Genomic DNA, 20,336 nt, shown 5'->3' on the forward strand with positions numbered 1-20,336 from the left:
TCGAGTCCTGCTTGGGGAGCCTTATGATGGACTGACGTCCTGTCCTGGGTGTGTCCCCTCAGCCTTGTGCCCTATGCTGCTGGGTTAGCCTCTGGCTCGCTGCAACCCCGCTTAGGACAAGCGGTTTCAGACTGTGTGCGCGTGTACTTTCTTTAACGACACGCAGAACCGTTACTGTAATACTGAACCTTTTTGCAAAAGGAATGTTTGGAAATCTGAAATATGCTCTTTCCCATTGACACCAATGCAGAAGACATTAAATAACTGTGTAAAACAAATATTTTTGTGAAACATCTAAGTGCCTAAGACTTCTGCACAGTACTGTACATCTCGCAGAAGAACACAGAGTGCATTACATCAACAGAAAGAGAGACCTGAATGCGGACGTATGATTCTAAGCACAGTTTGTTACTTTGTACTATATGAACCAATGTACATCACATGAGTAGCTACATAAAGGTTTATCCGTCATTGAACAGTTACGTTCACAGAATTCTGATCACAAAATACCTATGATGCCCAAGCAGCTCCTGTGTTTACCTGTGCTGCTAACGCAAGCAGAGCGCAAGCGTGACGTTGTGCTGTATGAGTGCAGCATGTTGCACAGGCTCCTTTTCTTTCCTCTGCTTCAGGTATAATCCTCTGGTTCCACCTGAATCCACAGGCTCAGATACAACTTAGATGAGTTTTAACCCTCAGGTTGTGTCCAAAACAGCTTTCTGTTTTTCATGTTCCATCTACATTTATTCATTCAGCTGGCACATTTCTTCAAAGCAACATGCAATTATTTACCCATTGAGACAGCTTATTAATTTTTTCTGGAGCAATTTAGGATAAGTACCCTGCTCAACAGTACTACAGCAGGAGGTGGGATTCAAACCGATAATCTTTGGGCTAAAAGGCAGCAGCTCCAACCACTATGCTACCAGCTGCTATCTACAGTATAATTGGTTGTAAAACAATGATAAAACATAGATGATCACCTAATATTGCGTTACACCTTTTTCAAGTTCTACACTTCTTTTTGGGTTTTAGGGGCTATTGTCACTCATTTCCCTGAAATTATACCACTTGTGTGTGTGAGAGAGAATGTGGCATCTGATGCTCTTTATTATAGTCTCACCCACTTCCTACAACCATCCACCTGCAACCAGACACATCAAAGATGTAACAAGTGTGAAGAATACATGTAAAATTCAACGAAAGCCTCAATCGTTAAATTTATGCGTTCGCATACCTAGTGTGGAGGTTGTCATGAGCTTTACAGCAATCAGATGGAAGCATATTTATGAGAGACAAGAATTTGAGCAGAACACAACCTGAGGGTTAATGCAACACCTGCAGTTCCCCTTACTGGCAGCAGGTGGCGTAGCATGCACACAATACCCAGGAGGTGACTTGAGGAGCAACGGTGGTAGGACACTTAAGGCCTGGTGAGAGTTGGGTCAAGTGAATTATGTGCAGCAAACAGGAGCGTTACGGCTGACCGCTGTGTTTGGAACCCCTCTGTATTTCGACAGTTTACAATATGAAATATGAATATCAAGGTTAGCGGATAGGTTTTGAACAATGGATGAGCCACTTTCAACCGTTTACCACGAACCTGTAAATAAATAGACGGGGTGACGCTTCTTGACGTTGTTTGTCTCAGTGCCCTGTTGGATGGGAGTCATTTGTATCTCCGTATCTGGTGGCCTGGAGTCAGATGGTGGATCACCTCTGATTCTTCACATGACCTTCACTGGAACCTCTTTACAGTCCTGAGTCTTCATCTCCACCTCCACCAAAGCAAAACAAGTCTTCCTGCAGATATTGCAAACCATGTGGAGTGAGAGCATATGACAAGGTGAGACCTTCCCTGTTACTGATCTCCTTATGTATTCCAGGGTGAGACCCTCTCAGTTGGTTGATTCTTTGAGTTTCTTACTTGGTTAAGTCATATATTTGGAGAAATAAATCAAATGCGCTTCATATACCTGGATGAGCAGTACAGGCTTACAGCTGTTAGTTCCACCCGCAGTACCTGGTTCGAACGCTGACCAGCAATACATCCTCCAGCATATTCGACTAAAGTCTGGTCCTTCATGATGATCCAGCAAAGCTGAGAAACTGGAATCTTCGTACCACTTTCTGCATCTAGACCATTTTTTGCTGATCTCCACATTGGATGATTGCAACCCCTCTGCTTGTTTTTACTAAATTTCCCAGGGAACCTTGAATAGATTCTGCAAAAGAATTTTGGACAGCTGGATCGGCTTGTCAGCCACCTTGGGAAAAAGTGCCCGTTTAAGGCCCTGGTTTCCTGGTAGTTGCAGTGTAAACAGAAGGTGCCGAGGACTCTTCGAACCTCTGCTAAGGGGGCCCTCCTAGATTTTCTGTACAACGAGAAGAGGGTGAAGTCAGTAGTCCATCTACAGTAGCATCGTCTCAAAAGTTCCTCCTGGGGGAAATAAGCAGGCAGGAGTCATGATTAATGTTTAACCCTTTAGTTGCCCCCCCAGCAACCATTGCATACAGTCATGCTTCTCCATTGTGTTGTCAAGTTATTTACCCTGGCTACAACTTCCCCATTTGGTGGCACGCTAGTTTTCGAATCCACTGCACTTCCTCTTGTGCTGAACACAACAGAAAAAAATTACACTTAACTGGACAAGTATATTTGCAAAAACAAGGCATTTGACACAGCTGAGACTCATCTTATCTTAAGAGAACAAAACACGCACACACACAATGTGTACAACCACTTGTCCCGAGTGGGGTTGTGGCGAGCCAGAGCCGGGCTCGGCGGTGCGGGGTGCAGGGCTAGGGGGGACACATCCCGGGCAGGACGTGGGACTCGAGCCCCAGACCCACCATGCAGCAGGCCCCAGCCAAACCCACTGCACCCCCCTGATAAAAAACAGCATTGAAGTAATTAAGTATAAAGCAACAAAGATTGTTGGCTGGGGCCCGCTCTCTGATGGGTCTGGGGTTCGAGCCCTGCTTGGGGTGCTTTGTGACGGACTGGCGTCCCATCCTGGGTGTGTCCCCTCCCCCTCCAGGCTTGCACCCTGTGTTGCCAGGTTGGGCTCTGGTTCACCGCAACCCCGTGTGGGACAAACGGTTTCAGACAATGTGCGTGTGTGTGTGTGTGTGTGTGTGCAACAAAGTTTGTTACAATAAATACTACGCAAATACCATAAAAAGTATTAATTATTTGCAGAGATGTGTTTGTGCATATCTATGTAATCTCATCGTAAAAATGGAATTAGGAGTGGTAGTAAATATAAATAGATGTCCTGGGTGATGCTTTAATAAACAATAAATTACTTAATGATAAATACTATTTTAGCGGTGTAAAGTCTTGAGTGTGTTCTGTTGGATTAGGACAATGTTAAAATCTCAACATCCTTTCAAGTGTGGGTATAGATTATAATGTGCACTTCACGGGTTGATAAGGGACACGGCTCGAGGGAAAGGGCGTTTTTTTGGTCTTGAATGGACTCAGTGATGGCATTGTATGACTGGATCACGGTAGAGTACAGTAAGATTCATTGAATCGGGGTTTTACAACTCATAGTGACTCTTTATTTCCGTACCTGTTTATAATTGTATGACATTAAAGATGTCTGTTTTAATGATTAATGTTAAGTAATAAAGTCCAGACCATCACATATATAGATATTTTAATAACGATATGTTTTCTCAAAGCTCCTGTCCTTCACTCTTTCCAGAATCATATCTGAAGTTCAGTGGCTGAAAGGGCTGAAAATATTCAACTCAGTTACCATGACAGCAAGTATTTTGCTTTGTGCACACTGTAATTGCTGTCTTTTCCATGATGTGCAATGTAACAAGATGATAAGAGACATATGGTGATGACAGCGTTGCTCACAGGTTGCTATGGTGACCCTGACAAGAAGCCTAGCGTTCATTTTGAACACCATGCTACTCAGTTGACTTGCGTATAGTCTTATATGCTTGATAGGAATAATCTCGGTATTTAAAATGGATAAATACTCAAATTCAGCAACCAAGCAACACTCACAGTGTATAATGTGTGTATTACCGTGGTAATATAACGAAAACAAAGTGTTTTGTGCGGTATTATTTGATATAGAACCTGAGCAGGCTGCTGCTTTCCTAGGAATATGGATTTTTTTTTTAACATAACATTAAACTGTAACGGGGTGTTGATGTTGGATGGTAAACTGTAATACTGTAGGAGGAACTGCTGCAATTGCTAAAACACACTCCAGCATGGACACTTATTGACTGTGGATGAGGCCTCTTCATTGCAGCTACTAATCCTTGGAAGAAATCTCATTTTTCTCCTGCTCTGCTATGAAGAGATTGAAATATTTGCCATCACAGAACATTTCTTGAGAAAACTCACCACTGCAAACCACGGCAGGTGCAGCTGACACACCCAGAGCACACAAAGTACATGTTTAACACACAAATGGGCATATCGGTGGGGCTGAGGAATGCGGGGCTGTCCACAGTGTCCCTTTGAACACCACGGAGGACATATCACCAAAGCTTTGGACCTCCAGCCTTTAGACAGGAGCTGAACTGTGAACAAACCACCTGGAGCCCAAAAACTGATTTTACCACCAGGATCGATGTTCACGGAGACACTTACGCCACATTATCGGGGGTACAAACTCACTAAGGGACCTTCATTTCACACCAGCTGTGTATGACTGTCATATTCCTCTGACTTTGTTGGTTTTTTGACTTTTCCAACTCAGCCTCGATCCAGGAATGTTCAGGAATGACTCAGCTGGCTCACCAATGGTCAACTTGCAGAACTCAGCATCCCTTGTATCTGTAAACATATCATCCCGAAGTGGCCTGTGATTTCAGGAAAATTAATTTCAATTTCAATGTGGTTTTTATGTCTTCCTTTCACCAGAGTGACGCAGAGTGCTGAACAAGATCACGGTAGTAAAAAAGGTTTCCTAAGATAATCTAAAGTTACAGCTGTATGACATAAATATATAATAGAAAAAGTGAGCTGGCAACAGCGGAGAGGAAAACAAAAAACTTCAGATAAAAACCAAAGTGAGGAAAATAGGTACCAGTGGCTGTCCACCCCTCCTGGACATCCTACTATAAGTCGTTAGCTGTGCTGGAGTGACAGCAGCAATATTCTGTTACTTCTGTATTAGTGCGCATATTCGAAAGTTGTTTAATTTACACACCTACAAGGATGGTTGGAAAATAACAGCTGTGATATTAATCCCTGCACTGATTTTTTTTTTTTTTTTTTTTTTTTTTTGCTGTTGTTCTTCAGAATCCCAGACTGTCCAAGCAACCAAGAAATGTCACCGTAACAACGACGTCCTTGTCCCACGTTTTCTCCAAGTGGCACAACAAGGACTTGCGTGAAAATGTGGTGAATTCCAGGGGAAAGCGGGCGTGGACATGCGCCAGAGCAGCTGAAGAGCTCCTTTAAGGACAAAACAAAGGAGGAGCAAAGAGAAGAAGGCAGAATGGAGCCCTTTGAGACGCTGCTCAGCACTGGGGGCAAACAAGAACTAAACTGAGGGGTTTCTGTCCGTCGGTTTTGTTTACGTTCAGCACGATTGTGTGGCCTGTGTGTCACCCATCTCGCAGCACACATTTACCCTGCTTCTCTGCTACACCACTATCCTGCTCCCGTGCACTACCCTTCCAGTACTCTGAAAACTTCTTTTACTGAGTGGCGTCCAAAGCAGAAACACATTCTCAGTTGTGTAAATCCAGTACGAATTGAAACCGACAGTTGAAATAATTTGCTGTCAAAGGGTTTATATGTATGGAAATAGAATCTACACGGTGAGTAAACAGCTGTCTTAATGGACCTTAAGGATTATAAATTTATTCATTTACCTGATGCTTTGCTCCAAAGCATCCTGCACTCTTAAACTATTTGAAATTCTTAATTTATTCAGAATGGTAATTTTTACCATGTTTCTTCAGGGTAAGTGCCTTCAACAAGAGTCCTACAGCAAGAGGTGGGATTTGTAGCCGGGTCCTATAATAAACAGCTGCTCTAACCACTACGCCACCTACTGCCCTGGAAGTGAAATGTGCAACAGCAGAATATCAGAACAGATGAATAAATATCACCAGGTTAATAGTGTGATACTGAACTTCTGAGCTGTATTACCACAGTATATGATGAACAAGAGTAAATGTATCCATCTTATTACAGTTTTACCTGCTGTATCCTCACAATTTTTTCTGAATGCATTTTAATCTATCGGTCTTTGACACTGTGGACCTTTACCACAGTCTGCCTGGCCTGTTCAGGGCTCTTCCATGGGTTGGATGGTCAGGTCGAAAAACAGTCCCCGCCTTTGCACTCATCTCTCTTTCACACCGAGTCGTCCCGTCACCTCATCGCCGCTCACTTTGCTTACTCGGTGTCGTCTGAAACTCAAACGTTAGCACGGAAAGCCACCGGTATCGGTGCCGATGGGTTTGCGCAGCTCATGCATGGCTTCAAAAGCCAGATGACAGTGTAAAGGTGGACAGAAGTAGCACCCTGTCAGTGTGGGACGTGACATGTTCACCAGAATTTCAGAGGAGCCCAAAGTGGCGATCACTTCGAACACGTGTAAAACTCTGCCTTTTTGCTCTTGTGCTCTGTCTTTGCCAAGTCTTTACCCCCAATGAAGTAAACAAGAGAGCGTGATTAGTTTTTAACCAAATATTTTACATTCCTTATGCATCACTTTTTCTTCTTTATTAATACAGCTGTTACCACAAAACTATTACCATAACAATCCAGGTATTATTATTATTATTATCAGGATACACTTTCACTCCCTGGTTTTAGTGTGTTGGAACTAATAAAGCCTTTTAACCGGTGGGAAAATGAACCCTAAAATTGTATCAGGAGCAGGTGTCAATTTATGCAGACGAACATCAACAGCCCCGCATGTTCGGAACAGGGACAGCAGGTGGCGTCATGGTTATTGGCATCACCTTTCAAGCTGAAGGTTCCGCCTTCCAGTCCTTCTTGGCTGATCAAGCTACTACCCCTGAGATGATACGGTAAGAATACCCTCCCTGCTGTATAGATGGGTAAATCAGCGTATCTAGCCGCGTACGTCACAAGTGGGCGCTGAGCAGAGAGGAGCCCCTCGCAGTGGATCGTCACGGCGAACATCTGGACACGTGGAGAGCAGTGGAGGGACACCTGGAGCACCAGTTCGCCCCTCCACCATTCATTCATCCAGAAGTTCTGCCCCTCACCGAAGATCGTGCTGGAGACCCTCCTTCCAGTGGAGGTGGGGCGGCTCCATCCATGTGATGGTCCAAGGTCCGTCCGTGCGGAGGTTCCCTGCACTGCAGAGCTCAGAGGGCTGTCGTCCTGATTGAGAGGTGTTCCTCATGATCTTCTCCCCTCCTCCTGCCGCTCCACTCGGAGATGTTCGCTCTTCGATCGCTTCTTCACAGAAGGACAGGATGACATCTGAGCCGCTTCCTCCTCCTGGACCTGGTCCATCAGCCACGGACTCGTCCTTCGTGGGACCCGACCTCACGACCCTCTGGGGCTCCCAGGTGACCTTCTCACTCACACCGGTCTCCTCACTGATCTTCTTGCGGCTCTTGTCATGTTCCGTGAGCGCGCTCGCGACGCGTCGATGGCGATGTGCGAGATGCGCCGACGCGCCTTCAGATGTTTGACAGCGCGCACGTGTCCGAAGCCGCCTGTGCGAATATGATATTATATTAATCGTCCACACACACACACACACACACACACACACACACACACACACCTCAATAAATTTCAATAAATTCCAACCAGGGATTATTCAGGTCCAGTTCAGTGGTCTTTGCGACACCGTTTTCCTTGTCGTATTGGTTAAAGTTTCCAGTGTTTCTAACAGTTATACCCATTTCTTCTGAATCATGAAATTATGATTCATATTTTTCTTATTACTTTAGTATGTCACATAACAGTGACCTATGAACAGCTCAAAGCAGTTTAAGTGAATGACATTCCATTGTGAAATGAGACCTGTGATTTATTTCACACATGTGACTGTTTGCAGGAGGAATAATGTAGGTGATTTCAAACATGTCTGAACATACAGAATAAACATACAGACTTAGACGATGGCTTGTTAGCGCTCTTCCTTTTGGACCCAAAGGGTGTGGGTTTGAATCCCACGTCCATTTGCAGTACCCTTGAGCAAGGTGCTTACCCTAAATTGCTCTGGTAAAGTTGCTCAGCTGTATAAATGGGTAAATAATTGTAGGTGACCTAACAGTGTAAGTTGCTTTATAGAAAAGTGTCAGCTGAATGAGTAAAAGTAGAGGGCTTTGGGTTTATCAAGGTTTGTTTTCAGTCACTGGTGAGCGGTGAGACACTTGGATGTGAGAAAAAACAGGATCCAAATCTATTATCCATTAAGATATCATTGCAAGGCCAGTTAAAGAATTTTTTGCGCAAGGAATTTGTGGTGTGGGCTGCTCTGAGGACTCGGGTTCTGTAGACTTTTCTATTTACATTCATTCCCCTTGCTGATACTTTTTTAAACATAAGGCTTCTTATAATGATTAACTCATTTATACAACTGCATTGTGTGCTGTACCAGATCAGAGAAAGTACCTTGCTCAAGGGTACTACGGCTGGAGGTGGGATTTGAACCTTGGAACTTTCTGTTCAAAGTTAGCAGCTCAAAGCACTAATCTGGCAGGAGTCTCAATGAAACAGTGAGAAGGAGGGAAAAGAGTGCAGGGACTCTTTATTGCTGTTGTCTTTTGTTTGTATTCTGATTTTTCTGTTACTTTGGAAACCCAAGGGCCGAGAGAGTTGACGTGAGGAAGAGAGAAATGGGGCGAGGATGTGGGGGGCCGATCTCCTGTATAAGCACAGAGTAGGAACCCCCTGAACAAAGGAAGTTGGATTTTATTTGGATGAGGAGGGGGAACCAGGTGCAGCACAGCCAGGTGTGCAAAGGATCAGAGCTGAAAGGTTGGCCAGAGCTGCTTTCTGTTTATTCAGTCATCGGTGTGCTCCTCAGACACACACCTGCTCACAGTAACATGCCTGTTTGCAGAGCACTTCTCAGTTTGCTGTCTATCCACCTGGGATTTTACCCATGCCATTCGGCACATGGTAACAGCATATGAATATGTCCTGTAATGTGTGTAACATACAGTATACAGTAGCAATCTGAGAAAATGAACGCCATCTGACAAGTTATAGCTTCGGTGAGCACAAGGACAAGTGAAAAATGTATATCTCTGTTAATATCAGATCTATATATAGCTAATGTGACAATGGGAAAAGACAGATATATCAGCAATTTACATTGCCCCAAGAGAACAGTTGATGTTTGCTATTACATTTTACTGTGTAAAACTTCCCCCTTAAACAGTTTCACATTAAAATGCACATGGGAATTTTGTTTGGTTTATTTTTGTGCGTCTGCTGACACGATGGATTTGAAAATCTGTTTTGTTCCACGAGTTAATGGTGCCCTGTGAAATGCTATCTAGAATTTATCAGAAATTGTTCTTCTGCTCTCAGTTCTACAGAAATAACACATTTAGTGTGAAGCGCAAAAGGAAAAGTCAAGTAACACTTTGGGAGAAAGGTAGTAAAAGCACTTGCTTATTAATCTCACAATGAGTCTAAAACTGAAAGCTTCCAGTGTGGTAGAATGAGCTCGCTCTGTCCCTCAGCACTGCTGAATCCCTTCCAACATCCAAGAAGGGTCTCAAACCCATCTCTTTCAGAACCACTTCTCTCCAGATCTTTTTACAGCTACACAGATGAGTCCAAGAAAATCTGCTATGATTATAATTTATTACAATCTATAGAAGTGACATTCAAATAGCAAATACACTATGAATTTAAAAGCAGCTTCTTGAGAGATCTGAACCAGCTACATCTCGGTATCAGACAGACAAGCTGTTTGTCGATAATCCTGTGTCTGTGTCAAAAGCTCTTTCTCATTGGTGGCACAGTGGGTTGGACTAGGTCCTGCTCTCTGGTGGGTCTGGGGTTCAAGTCCTGCTTGGGGGGCCTTGCGATGGACTGGTGTCCTGTCCTGAGTGTGTCCTCACCCCTCCAGCCTTATGCCCTGTGTTGCCAGGTTAGGCTCTGTGACCCTGTATGGGACAAGTGGTTTCAGACTGAATACACGACATGAGCTCAGGAGGCTTCTTCTTTCTGAATGTACATGTTGTTATTGTTCAGTTCTGACAGCTGGGGATGTTCTGGTGAAGTTGCCCTGAATGCAATCATCTCCTCAGTTCCTGAATTATTTACCATCCCTCTCGGGGGTACAAAAGGCTGTGGATTTGGGTTGCTGGGCCACAATGTGCCAGTTAGTCTCTCATCTGTAATTTTCTTTTTTTTTTTCTTCATTTTTTTCACATCTGAACACAGAGTCCAGTGCTTTGGGTTTATCAAGGTTTGTTTTCAGTCACTGGTGAGCGATGAGACACTTGGATGTGAGAATGCATGCTGTATGTTTTGTCTATAAAGCACTATCAACCATTTGATACCTTTTTTTCTTAAAAATAGAAATCTTAACTTGGGCTTCTTTGAGTAGATCTTGATTTGGTGTCCATAGGAAAAATTCCCGGGAAAGAAATCAGGAGTGGGGATGTAAGTTCGTCTTACCTGTTGGCATGTTACCTGCCCTTCGTGCACGCTTGAGAGATGGGGAGTTGTGTGGAAGCAGAAGACAGACATGTTCCAGAGCCACGTGGACGCTGTAGATGTGTGAAAGCACTTTTTTTCAGAGCTACCCTTGCCCTAGGAGGCCTAGCGACACGACCCTGCTCGCGTGGCCTCCTCCAGGTGCTCTGTATGTGTGACGCATCAGCTCCTCCTCTCCTCTCCTCTCCAGTTCAGCGGACCCAACCATTTCATCCAGATGCAGAAGACACCGAAACAGGCTGGTAACCAGTGGAGGAGAGATGACTCCCACTACATGGACTCCCCTCGACCCTCCTGGGTAAATAGAGTCGCTATGCGAAGACCTTGCTTCGGAGGCTTATGGACTTTCTCGTTCAATTTTCTGGCAACCTTCAGGAAAAATCTGAGAAAAACTGTAAAATATTTCCGTTGATTAAATCTTTTTTCGTTTCGGTAGATTCCACAGTTATCTGTGAAATGCCTTTTCTTCTGTGCGTGTGAGATTTTTGCAAACGCTCATAATCTTACTTTCATTTCCTGTGTTTTCCAATGATTTGTGCTTTATTTTTGTATGAAGTCATTTACTAAAAATTGTCTGAAGTCAGACTCAGTTGACAGTCAGTGCACAGAGTTCACATGGGCAACAGAAGCAGCAGCATGTGGCAGCCAAGAGGTTTGGCCTGATATGTAGTCGAGCTGAGTTCCCACGTTTCTTTTCCTCTCTCAGTTGTACCCAACACTGAGCCTTGGCGACGAGGACTTCAACATCCCATCCATCACACCCCCCACTCTGGGTGCCAACGTGGAATCCAGGAGAGTCCATTCCCCGTGCAAACCCCTCTCACAAAATGGACTGGAGGCCTTCCCTCTGCATGGCATCGATCTCCCTAGCGTCACCATCGCCGGAGTGTGTGTGAGCGAAGACGGAGGTCGGCGTTCGGAGTCGCTCTCTACGGTAACTTCATGCGTTTGACCCTTTTTGAGCCGAGATGGAGGTCGGATCTCAGGTGCTCTCTAGGATACCATTACGTGTTTGACCCTTAGTGAGCCAAGATGTAGAGCTTGACTTCATTGTCATCCTGGCTTGTGCTACAATAATTTGCTTTTCAGCCGAGTTTTCGCGAAACATGTTATCCATATTTAAATGAAATGTTCCAGGTTTGGGATTCTGCTCATCATCCAGGAAATTCATCAAAAGATTTTTTTTGCAGGTTTTCCTTAATGAAATGAAGCCTTTAGGAATAACTAGCGCAGAGCAACTACCAGAATGTCTTTTCAACTTGTATTTAGAGTTGTCTTAAATATATCCATATCATGCTGTAAAGGATGTTAATATCTACTTATCCCTCATTGGTTGGTCTTCTCATCTCCAGTTTTTTACATATCCAATCCTAGATCATTAATACCACGTACTGTTAATCAGTGTGGGTTGTCGTTTATGTGGCGTGCCACATCTGGTCCAGTGCGATGAACTGAGATCGTATTTGAAAATGGTGCCAGGAGGCTGAGTGAGAGAGACGTTGTGAGAAACGCATACGCACACTCGCAGTATTTATATTATTCAAGCCTGTTTATGGATGTTATTGCTGAAAGTTTACTTTTTGAAATCATTATTGATTTTTTCACACTACACCCTTCATCAATGACCTTCAGCTTGCCGGTAAACATAAAAAAATGACTGTAAAAAAGAACAAATCTTCAATTTCTTAATTTCTTCATGAAGTAGAATTAGCAGGATAAACAAAGCAATATACTGAAATAAAAAGAAAATTTGTTGTTACCTTTGTTCCAAATGTAGACTTAAAAGGTCAGATGTACAAAGGCGAGGCAGCTTTTATGATAGAGGCCCACGTTTGCTATTCCAACCATGTGTGTGATTCAAAAAAAGACATGCGGACGATTAAAAAAGCTTTTCAGAGGCTACGGAATTGAAATAATTAAAATGTTTATTTTGCGGGAATAAGCCACAAAAAGTGAAACTGTTTGAAAACTTTTATAAGTTAGTGGTGCTGCTACACTACTTTTTTAATAGGCATCATTTTAGGGTGATACTGGGGTGAAGTTGGGATGCGCTGGGAATTAACTGGATTTTTTTTTCCCAAAAGAATGGGAATAAGAATAAGAATCAGAATAATGGAATAAGTAATTTCATTATAATTTCAGTCTGTTTTTTTGTATTTGGACAGTTCTCACGAATTTATTGGCATCTGAAAACGGCCTAAGTGCACGTGATTATAAAAGACGTTCTACCGCACGTGGCGCTGTGAGCTCAGCATTTCGGTTTGGTTGGAGACCCCAAATGAACATGTGCTCCTTCTTTTCCTGTATCCCCGCAAGAAGCAGCTCCCACTTTCAGACAAAACTGCATTGAATTTGGCGATGTGTTTAGAGAGTGGATAGCTCACGGGCCATTCCTACCTTCCAGCTCTATTGTCTTAGGATTGTTTACACAAAGGGGTGTGTCTTGACCTCCTGCGTGACCTCAAAACCCATCTCTCACAGTGAGCGCAAGGTTCTTCTACTGCTATGACTGGTTTCTTCTTCCCAGAACCCACACACGACACTTTTTTTTACTTGTAAACCTACATTTTTACATCATTACGCAGAAACCACCAGCTCCATTATTTAAGGCATGACTTCTGGCCTGCAGATGTTGTTGTTACATTTTGATTAGGACTTTCAGAAAACCAGAAAGTTCGTAAAATTTAAATTTATTTCGCTTTTAAATTCATCGCATTGGCAGGGTGCAGCAATTTTTTTCGAAACCCCGTACGTACCGCGTGTAAGATGTACCATCAATATGTAAAGCCTTGTGGGAAGTCATTAGATGAAACTCAAGTCTGGATCTCGTTTCCTGGAAGGGGAGCCCCGTGACTCACCGGGCGCTCAGAGATACCGAGGGCACTGCGACTGTTCAAAGAGAAAACATCATTTCTATTAATCAGTGGGTTTCGCAATTCAACATGTGGGGGTTTTCTTGTAAAACGGAAATTTAATTACCTGCTCATGTGAATATTACCAGGTTTTATAACCCGGCGTATGTGGCGAGTCCCATCGGCAGGACAGGAAACCAGCAGCAAGCGTGTGTGCCGAGGCAGCGTCTAATAAGGACGAAGGGCGGTTTCTGTTTACCGTGTTCGGTCCTGCGCTGCTCGTAACTAGTCTGTGCGAGACGAGCAGAAGTTACCGGTGTAAACACGGCACGCATGTTACCGACATGGAAGAGTAGCGCGCGAAGTGGGAAAACGTTTTCGTAACGTGAGCCGAGCGGTTTGAAAAAAGACGAGCACGTGAGCCGGGGACGGCGAGAGGTGGATCTTTCGCTCTCATTCCGAGGCCGCTGTGAAATATGGCTGCCTTGCTGCACGGAAGTATGTATGACAGTCATGCGAGTGGATGGACGAGACACCGGTCCTCACAGAAAATCAAACCCGTTAAAACTTTCTCGCGGAGCGCAAGTTGCAGCTCTTGTGTTTTTTTTTTTTCAGAAATATTTCTTCTCGGAGGTAAAAGTTTTGTTCAGTGATTGCGTTCCAGAAAATATTTTTTTTAAACATAAATACACACAGCTGAGCCAGCGTCAGACAACACACACACACACACACACACACTTTCTGAACCGCTTGTCCCAGATGGGGTCGCGGGGAGCCGGAGCCTAACCCAGCAACTCAGGGCGTGAGGCTGGAGGGGAGGGGACCCAGGAGGGGACCCACCCAGGACGGGACGCCAGTCCATTGCAAGGCACCCCAAGCAGATCTTGAACCCCAGACCCATCGGAGAGCAGGACCCGGTCCAACCCACTGCGCCACCGCACCCCCTCGCGTCAGACAATAGCTGTTAAAATTTGCACGACTGGGCTTTTAATCAATATTGCTCCATCACTATGGATGCCATTCCGGAAATTATGGTGCAAAAAGAGTCTGAGGTTTTTCCCTCATAGGGGGTGCGGTGGCGCAGTGGGTTGGACCATAGTCCTGCTCTCCGGTGGGTCTGGGGTTCGAGTCCCGCTTGGGGTGCCTTGTGGCGGACTGGCGTCCCGTCCTGGGTGTGTCCCCTTCCCCCTCTGGCCTTACGCCCTGTGTTGCCGGGTAGGCTCCGGTTCCCCGTGACCCCGTATGGGACAAGCAGTTCTGAAAATGTGTGTGTGTGTGTGTTTTTCCCTCATTTCTTTACTGTGTCTGATTTCCTCAATAAACCCCTGATGTGAAATACTGAACATGATACTGACAATACGGGGAGTGAGGGATGGTTCGACTCCGACAGGCTCCACAGGACGTTTGTGTCTCCCCGACTCTTTGCACCCTATAAATATCGGGATGCTTTTCTGAAACAAATCTCACTTTTGCTATTGTGCAACACAGGTCTTACGCACTGAAACGGTGCTCTGCGTTTCACAGGTGCCACCATACCGCGGTGAAATGAACACTGAAGGCAGGAGACCCAGGATCCAGTCAGTCACGGTGCAGCCCGATCATGTGACCTCAGCGAACCAGCTGAGTGCGAACAGCGTTCGCCGTAGCTCACCGACGTCCCCGGGAAGCAAATCAATGACCACGTCCCCGTCCCCGTCCGGTTCTGTCCACGATGAAGACGCAGAGGACTCAAAGGTACTCAGGAGGGAAACCCCCAGGAGGGGAATGGGGAGGGGGGTGAACAGAGCCCCCCCCCCCATTTTTACCTGGAATCAGTTTTTTAAATTGACTCCCTTTTTGATACGCATGGATTGTGTCTGGTCTGGGCAGTGACCACGTGCGGGGAGGCCACAGGTGAATTTCCAGTTATCACTAATCCGTCAAATCCACATTGTCCATTACCAGACAGAAAACACGACAAAAAGTTCAATAATGATTTATTCAAAATTTCCTTTTGGCTCAGACACTAGGAAAGTTAAAAAAAAAAAAAGACCAGTAAGAGTAACAAAACACAGTACATGACATGTACTTAAAATCTCAAGGAACTGAAACTCACCTTCTCCCCAGGTGTGGCTGTCAATCAAGGAGAAAGGGGCGTGGCCTGGAAGTTTACCTTCAACAATTAAAATCTATATCTTTTTACTGCTTTAAAAACACTGAGTATATTTTGCACTGTTCTATTTCATGTGCAAATTATAACAGCTACTGTCTGATGCTGGCTCATTTGTGTGTATTTATGTTAAAAAAAAAAAAATTTCTGGAGCGCAATAACTAAACGAGGGGCACGGCGGCGCAGCAGGTTTGGTCAAGTTCTGCTCTCTGGTGGGCCTGGGGTTCAACTCCTGCTTGGGGTGCCTTGTAATGGACTGGCACCCCGTCCTGGGTGTGTTCCCTCCCCCTCCGGCCATGCACCCTGCGTTGCCGGGGTAGGCTCCGGCTTGCCGCAACCCTGCTTGGGACAAGCGGCTTCAGCCAATGCGTGTGTGTGTGTGTGTGTGTGTGTGTGTGTGTGTGTGTATTTCAGAACATTAACACAGTCTGGAAATAGACTGGATTAGATTCGTGGGATGAGAACTTTATGGATCCCAACAGAAATCGAACAAGGTTACAGCAGCATACATACAATGCGGTGACCGAACATTAACGGAGTGAAATAACAGTAAAGTGGTCCGGTTTGTACTGCATTGTCTTGTGATTTCAACAAAACGTGTGAAACACAAATTGATTGTAATTTTCAGTCTGTTTTACCTTCTACACCTTTTTTGTATTCCGATAGAAACACGAGCAGGGAAACCAGCCGCACAATATCCCCTCATGTTTGTATATATATATATATATATATATATATATATATATATATATATATATATATATATATATATATATCATTTTACCTTCAGTAATTACAGTGACATCTGACCATGAAGTATTTTCTGTGTTTCTCTGTATAATCCTGAATTATAGTGTAGATTATTTGTGCATTCTAACTGCAGCCCTTTGAGTTGTTTCATGAGGGATAAATTGTCGCACGTTATTGATAAATGCGTTCGGGAACAAATGTGTAATGTTTGCATTTGCTGTGTGCTCAGAGCAGTCGTTCCTATATTATCATCACGCAGAGTCATGGGATTTATGAAATGCACAGGATATTGCATGGATTTTATTTAAGGTTGGCTTTTTCTGTTCATTACAAATATTTAACATTCATTTCTCCCCTTTAGACACAGACTCATTACAGATGTGCTGGTAAATATCGAGCGAAAAAACCAGGAAGTGAAAACTCATGTTTCTCCCATGTAACAGAAATGATGATTCTCCTCCTCAAAAGCAAAGTTCTCGGTGTTTCCTGCGCTCGACCGTCTCCGAACGTGCCCTTTGCTCCTCGCCAGGTGAACAGAGCGGAGAAAAGTCCAGCAGCTGACACGGGCAGGAAATCCAAGGCCCCCAGGAAGAAGAAGAAGAGGGACCCCAACGAGCCCCAGAAGCCGGTATCGGCCTACGCTCGCTTCTTCAGGGACACGCAGGCGGTCATCAAGGGCCAAAATCCCAGCGCTACCTTTGGGGACGTGTCCAAGCTGGTGGCCTCCATGTGGGACAGGCTGGACGAGGAGCAGAAGCAGGTAGGATGACAGCTGGCCGGAAGTTTTCACAGCGCTTTGCAAACCGTCATAAATTTAATCCGTGCTGTTTGATAAAGAATGCGGTGCACAGATTCCAGGAATTCCAAAGAATCATGTAACACATTTTTTTTAAAGATGATTTTTTTGGTTTTCAAATTTAAATGGATTTCCTCACATTCCTCACTTACTAAGTGTACGTGGTTTATCTTCCGAGCCGATGACAAAATAGCACCGAGGGACCGTCTTGGTTCAACTCGCTCCCGCGTTGTTCAAAGCTTTCTGCTACGTTGTCTCGAGTTGGTCTTTGTTAATTTGTTGCTTCACATCACTATTATGTGATGAGCAATGTTTATGCGAGGAATCAGTCAGCGGTCAGAATTTAATGGAAGTTTGCTGAGACAATGTATTTTATTCTCAGTCATCTGAATGTAGTTTTCTTTTGAAATTAAGCTCAAAAGTTAGTAAAAAGGCAACAAAAAGTCTTACAAATTTTTTTTTCTCATCACTACATACAAGATTTTTACAGAACCTAACCTGTAAATAAATCGATCCGCGTCTGTACTCTTTTTGTACTTTTATTGACCAGGACTAAGTGGTAAAAGGAACAAAACTCAATGAGAATCTTGTGTGAATCAGTTGCTTCTCGCTTGACTTTGAGTGTAAAATATCCAGGGAACACAGGGGTGAGAAAGAAAGCCTACGGGCGGTACCTGCAGATTTCTAGTTTCGACGGCACGTTGAGTTTCCGCTTTCGAAGTGCTTTGACCCCACAACCTTTTTCCTCTTTCAGTCCTACAAGAATAAAACTGAATTGGCGAAAAAAGAGTACCTCAAACAGCTGGCGGCATATAAAGCAAGCGTGGTCTCTCAGGTAAGGTGGGGGCACACATGTAACACATCTTCTCTTCTATGGTGAACTTCTGCACTGAGAAGTGATGAGCTTTACTGGAAATATGCACTTGTTTATCTGTGGTACCTCACTGGACACACTCTGGATGCATTAAAGTCTTCTGAAGAGGCTTTAATAGATATCTAGTGACGCTGGTCAGCCATACCCTCAGTCTCAGGTGTATGAGGTAAAGATGACAGGTGTGTGTTCCTCTGTGTGACCAGAGCCACAGTGAGCCATCAGAGGTCAAGATGACTTCCACGGCTGCAGGGCTGAGCCCCAGAACCACATCTCCTGGCATCTACCTAGGACAGGCTTACCTGCCGCCGCGTGGACTTGGCCCCCATTTCTTCACGGCATCCTCCGTCTCCTCCAAGCCACTGGCCACCACCTCACCTCTGGCGCAGCATCGGCCGGTTGCTGCGCCGCCGTCACTTGGCAACCATCAGCCTCCTCTCCACTCCTCGTTCTTGGCAGAGGTGAGCGAGTGTGTGAGAGTCAGAGTGCATCGTCCCAGACTGGCCACGGCATGGTGCTGTTACTTATCGATGAGGACAGCTGCTGCCACTCCCTTGCAGGATTTCTGCTCAGCCACTGACAAAAATGCCGCTTAATGCAGAGGTTGAGTGACGGCCAGTGGCTCCTCTCATCTTACAGGGGCTCCAGGGCTTGGGGATGGTGTCACCTCAGGTGGTGATGCCCTCAGAGGACTTTATGCTCACGGGTTGCAGCGATCCCCTGGGCATGGGACTGGACTGGACCAGCAGCTACTGCAGCAACAGGTCAGACCCAGCAGGAAAGAACTTCATCTGCTACACATGAAATCGGTATTGTTTCCATATGCAGTAAACTAACTTCTCGACATCTCAAAATTAATTTAAAATGAAAATAAAAATGTATTTTCTAGAAAATCTCACGTATGTAACGATGCATACTGTTGACGGATTTATTCCATACACATGTGCAATGTTCCTCATCTCTTTACTGGTCACCAACGCTCGGGGCAACAGAGGCACTGTGGAAGTGAGCCGAATTAATTCGGTCGCACTCGTGTTCTTCGCTGCCATCTATCAGTTCGGAGGGTCACGTTTTCTCTGCCTCAGAGTGAAATTCGTCGTTATAGTTTTGGGAAGAAAATAAAATTAAAACCAAATGAACTGGAAAATGTTTGCATCTTGGAAAATTCTCAGCTTGACTGAGTAAATGTACTGATTGGTGTTACCAGCAGCAGGGTAAACTCCCTCTATTTTTACATCTACGTTCATTCATTTGGCACTTTTAGACACTTTCCTCCAGAGCTGTACATCTCAGAGAGAAATATAAGGAGCGCATCCCATCAAGAGAAGGAGAGATTTGGATGCCGACACGTGATTCTAGAGTACAATCAGTCTGTCACATTCCATCACATGAACCAGTGTGCTTCTCGCGAGTAGCTGCATAAAGGCTTTTCCATTACTAAACAAATTGTTATTAAATATTAGTAAACATAAACACTTCCAACACTTTAATACGTACTTATGAGATCAGACCCTTGCTCTTTTTTTCTCCAGGAACCTGCAGAGAGAGAAAGCTCTTTACCTGCACTGAAAGGGTCCAGCTCCTTCCTGCTCCAGCAGAAACACCGCACTGGTTTGGGGTTGTTTGGGGTTGTTTGGGGTTGTTTGGGCTGACCCGTCGACTGAAGATTATAGAGAGATCGTACAGAGTTACACTGCATTTTACACATCACGGAAAACGTATTTGTGCCTTGTGATGTGCAGCGGCTGAACCACTACCCCCCATGGCTGAGTGCCCATAACTGGTCCACCAAACTGGACTACAGCGCCCCCAGTGGCCCTGAGGAGGAGCTACTACCAACGGACCAAACGCGACCAAACATGGACAGATTTTTATCCCTTTAAATATTCTTTAGATTCTTTTTTAAGTACAGCTTCATCCAGTATTTTTTTTTCTGAATTTTTTAATTCTGTTGCTCTCTTTGATTTATTCATACAGGAGCTGTTAAGATTTGGTTTCATTTTATTGCTCTTTTCATAAATTACTTAATACAGTACAATGAGTGGCACGCTGCTAAAACGGAGTATAAAAACTGTTTTCTCGCATAAAAAAAGATTAAATGTGGTCTCTGAACAGGATACATCCAGTTAGAATAAATGTATTTGTGTTTTTTGCCTTTCCAGCTTAGCTAATTTCATAGTTGTTAAAAAATATTATTTGGAAGAATTTCATCCAGGATGGGATGAAACACATAACTAAGGTGTATCTTACGGAAGGCAATA

General features: G+C 44.4%; 1 protein-coding gene across 1 annotated transcript; it reads left to right on the forward strand.

Annotated features, from left to right (window-relative positions):
* The first annotated feature begins 7,272 nt into the window (after positions 1-7,272).
* LOC108937649 (thymocyte selection-associated high mobility group box protein TOX-like) lies at positions 7,273-19,992 on the forward strand. Its single transcript, XM_018757686.2, has 9 exons — positions 7,273-7,536; positions 10,848-10,955; positions 11,364-11,591; positions 15,034-15,243; positions 16,938-17,168; positions 17,959-18,039; positions 18,282-18,536; positions 18,715-18,839; positions 19,608-19,992. Exons 1-9 carry the CDS (start codon positions 7,366-7,368, stop codon positions 19,642-19,644), a joined length of 1,446 nt encoding a protein of 481 aa, XP_018613202.1. The 5' UTR covers positions 7,273-7,365; the 3' UTR covers positions 19,645-19,992.
* Positions 19,993-20,336: the final 344 nt, after the last annotated feature.

Source organism: Scleropages formosus, chromosome 7 (genome assembly GCF_900964775.1).
Source record: "Scleropages formosus chromosome 7, fSclFor1.1, whole genome shotgun sequence".
Classification (NCBI taxonomy): Eukaryota; Metazoa; Chordata; class Actinopteri; order Osteoglossiformes; family Osteoglossidae; genus Scleropages; species Scleropages formosus.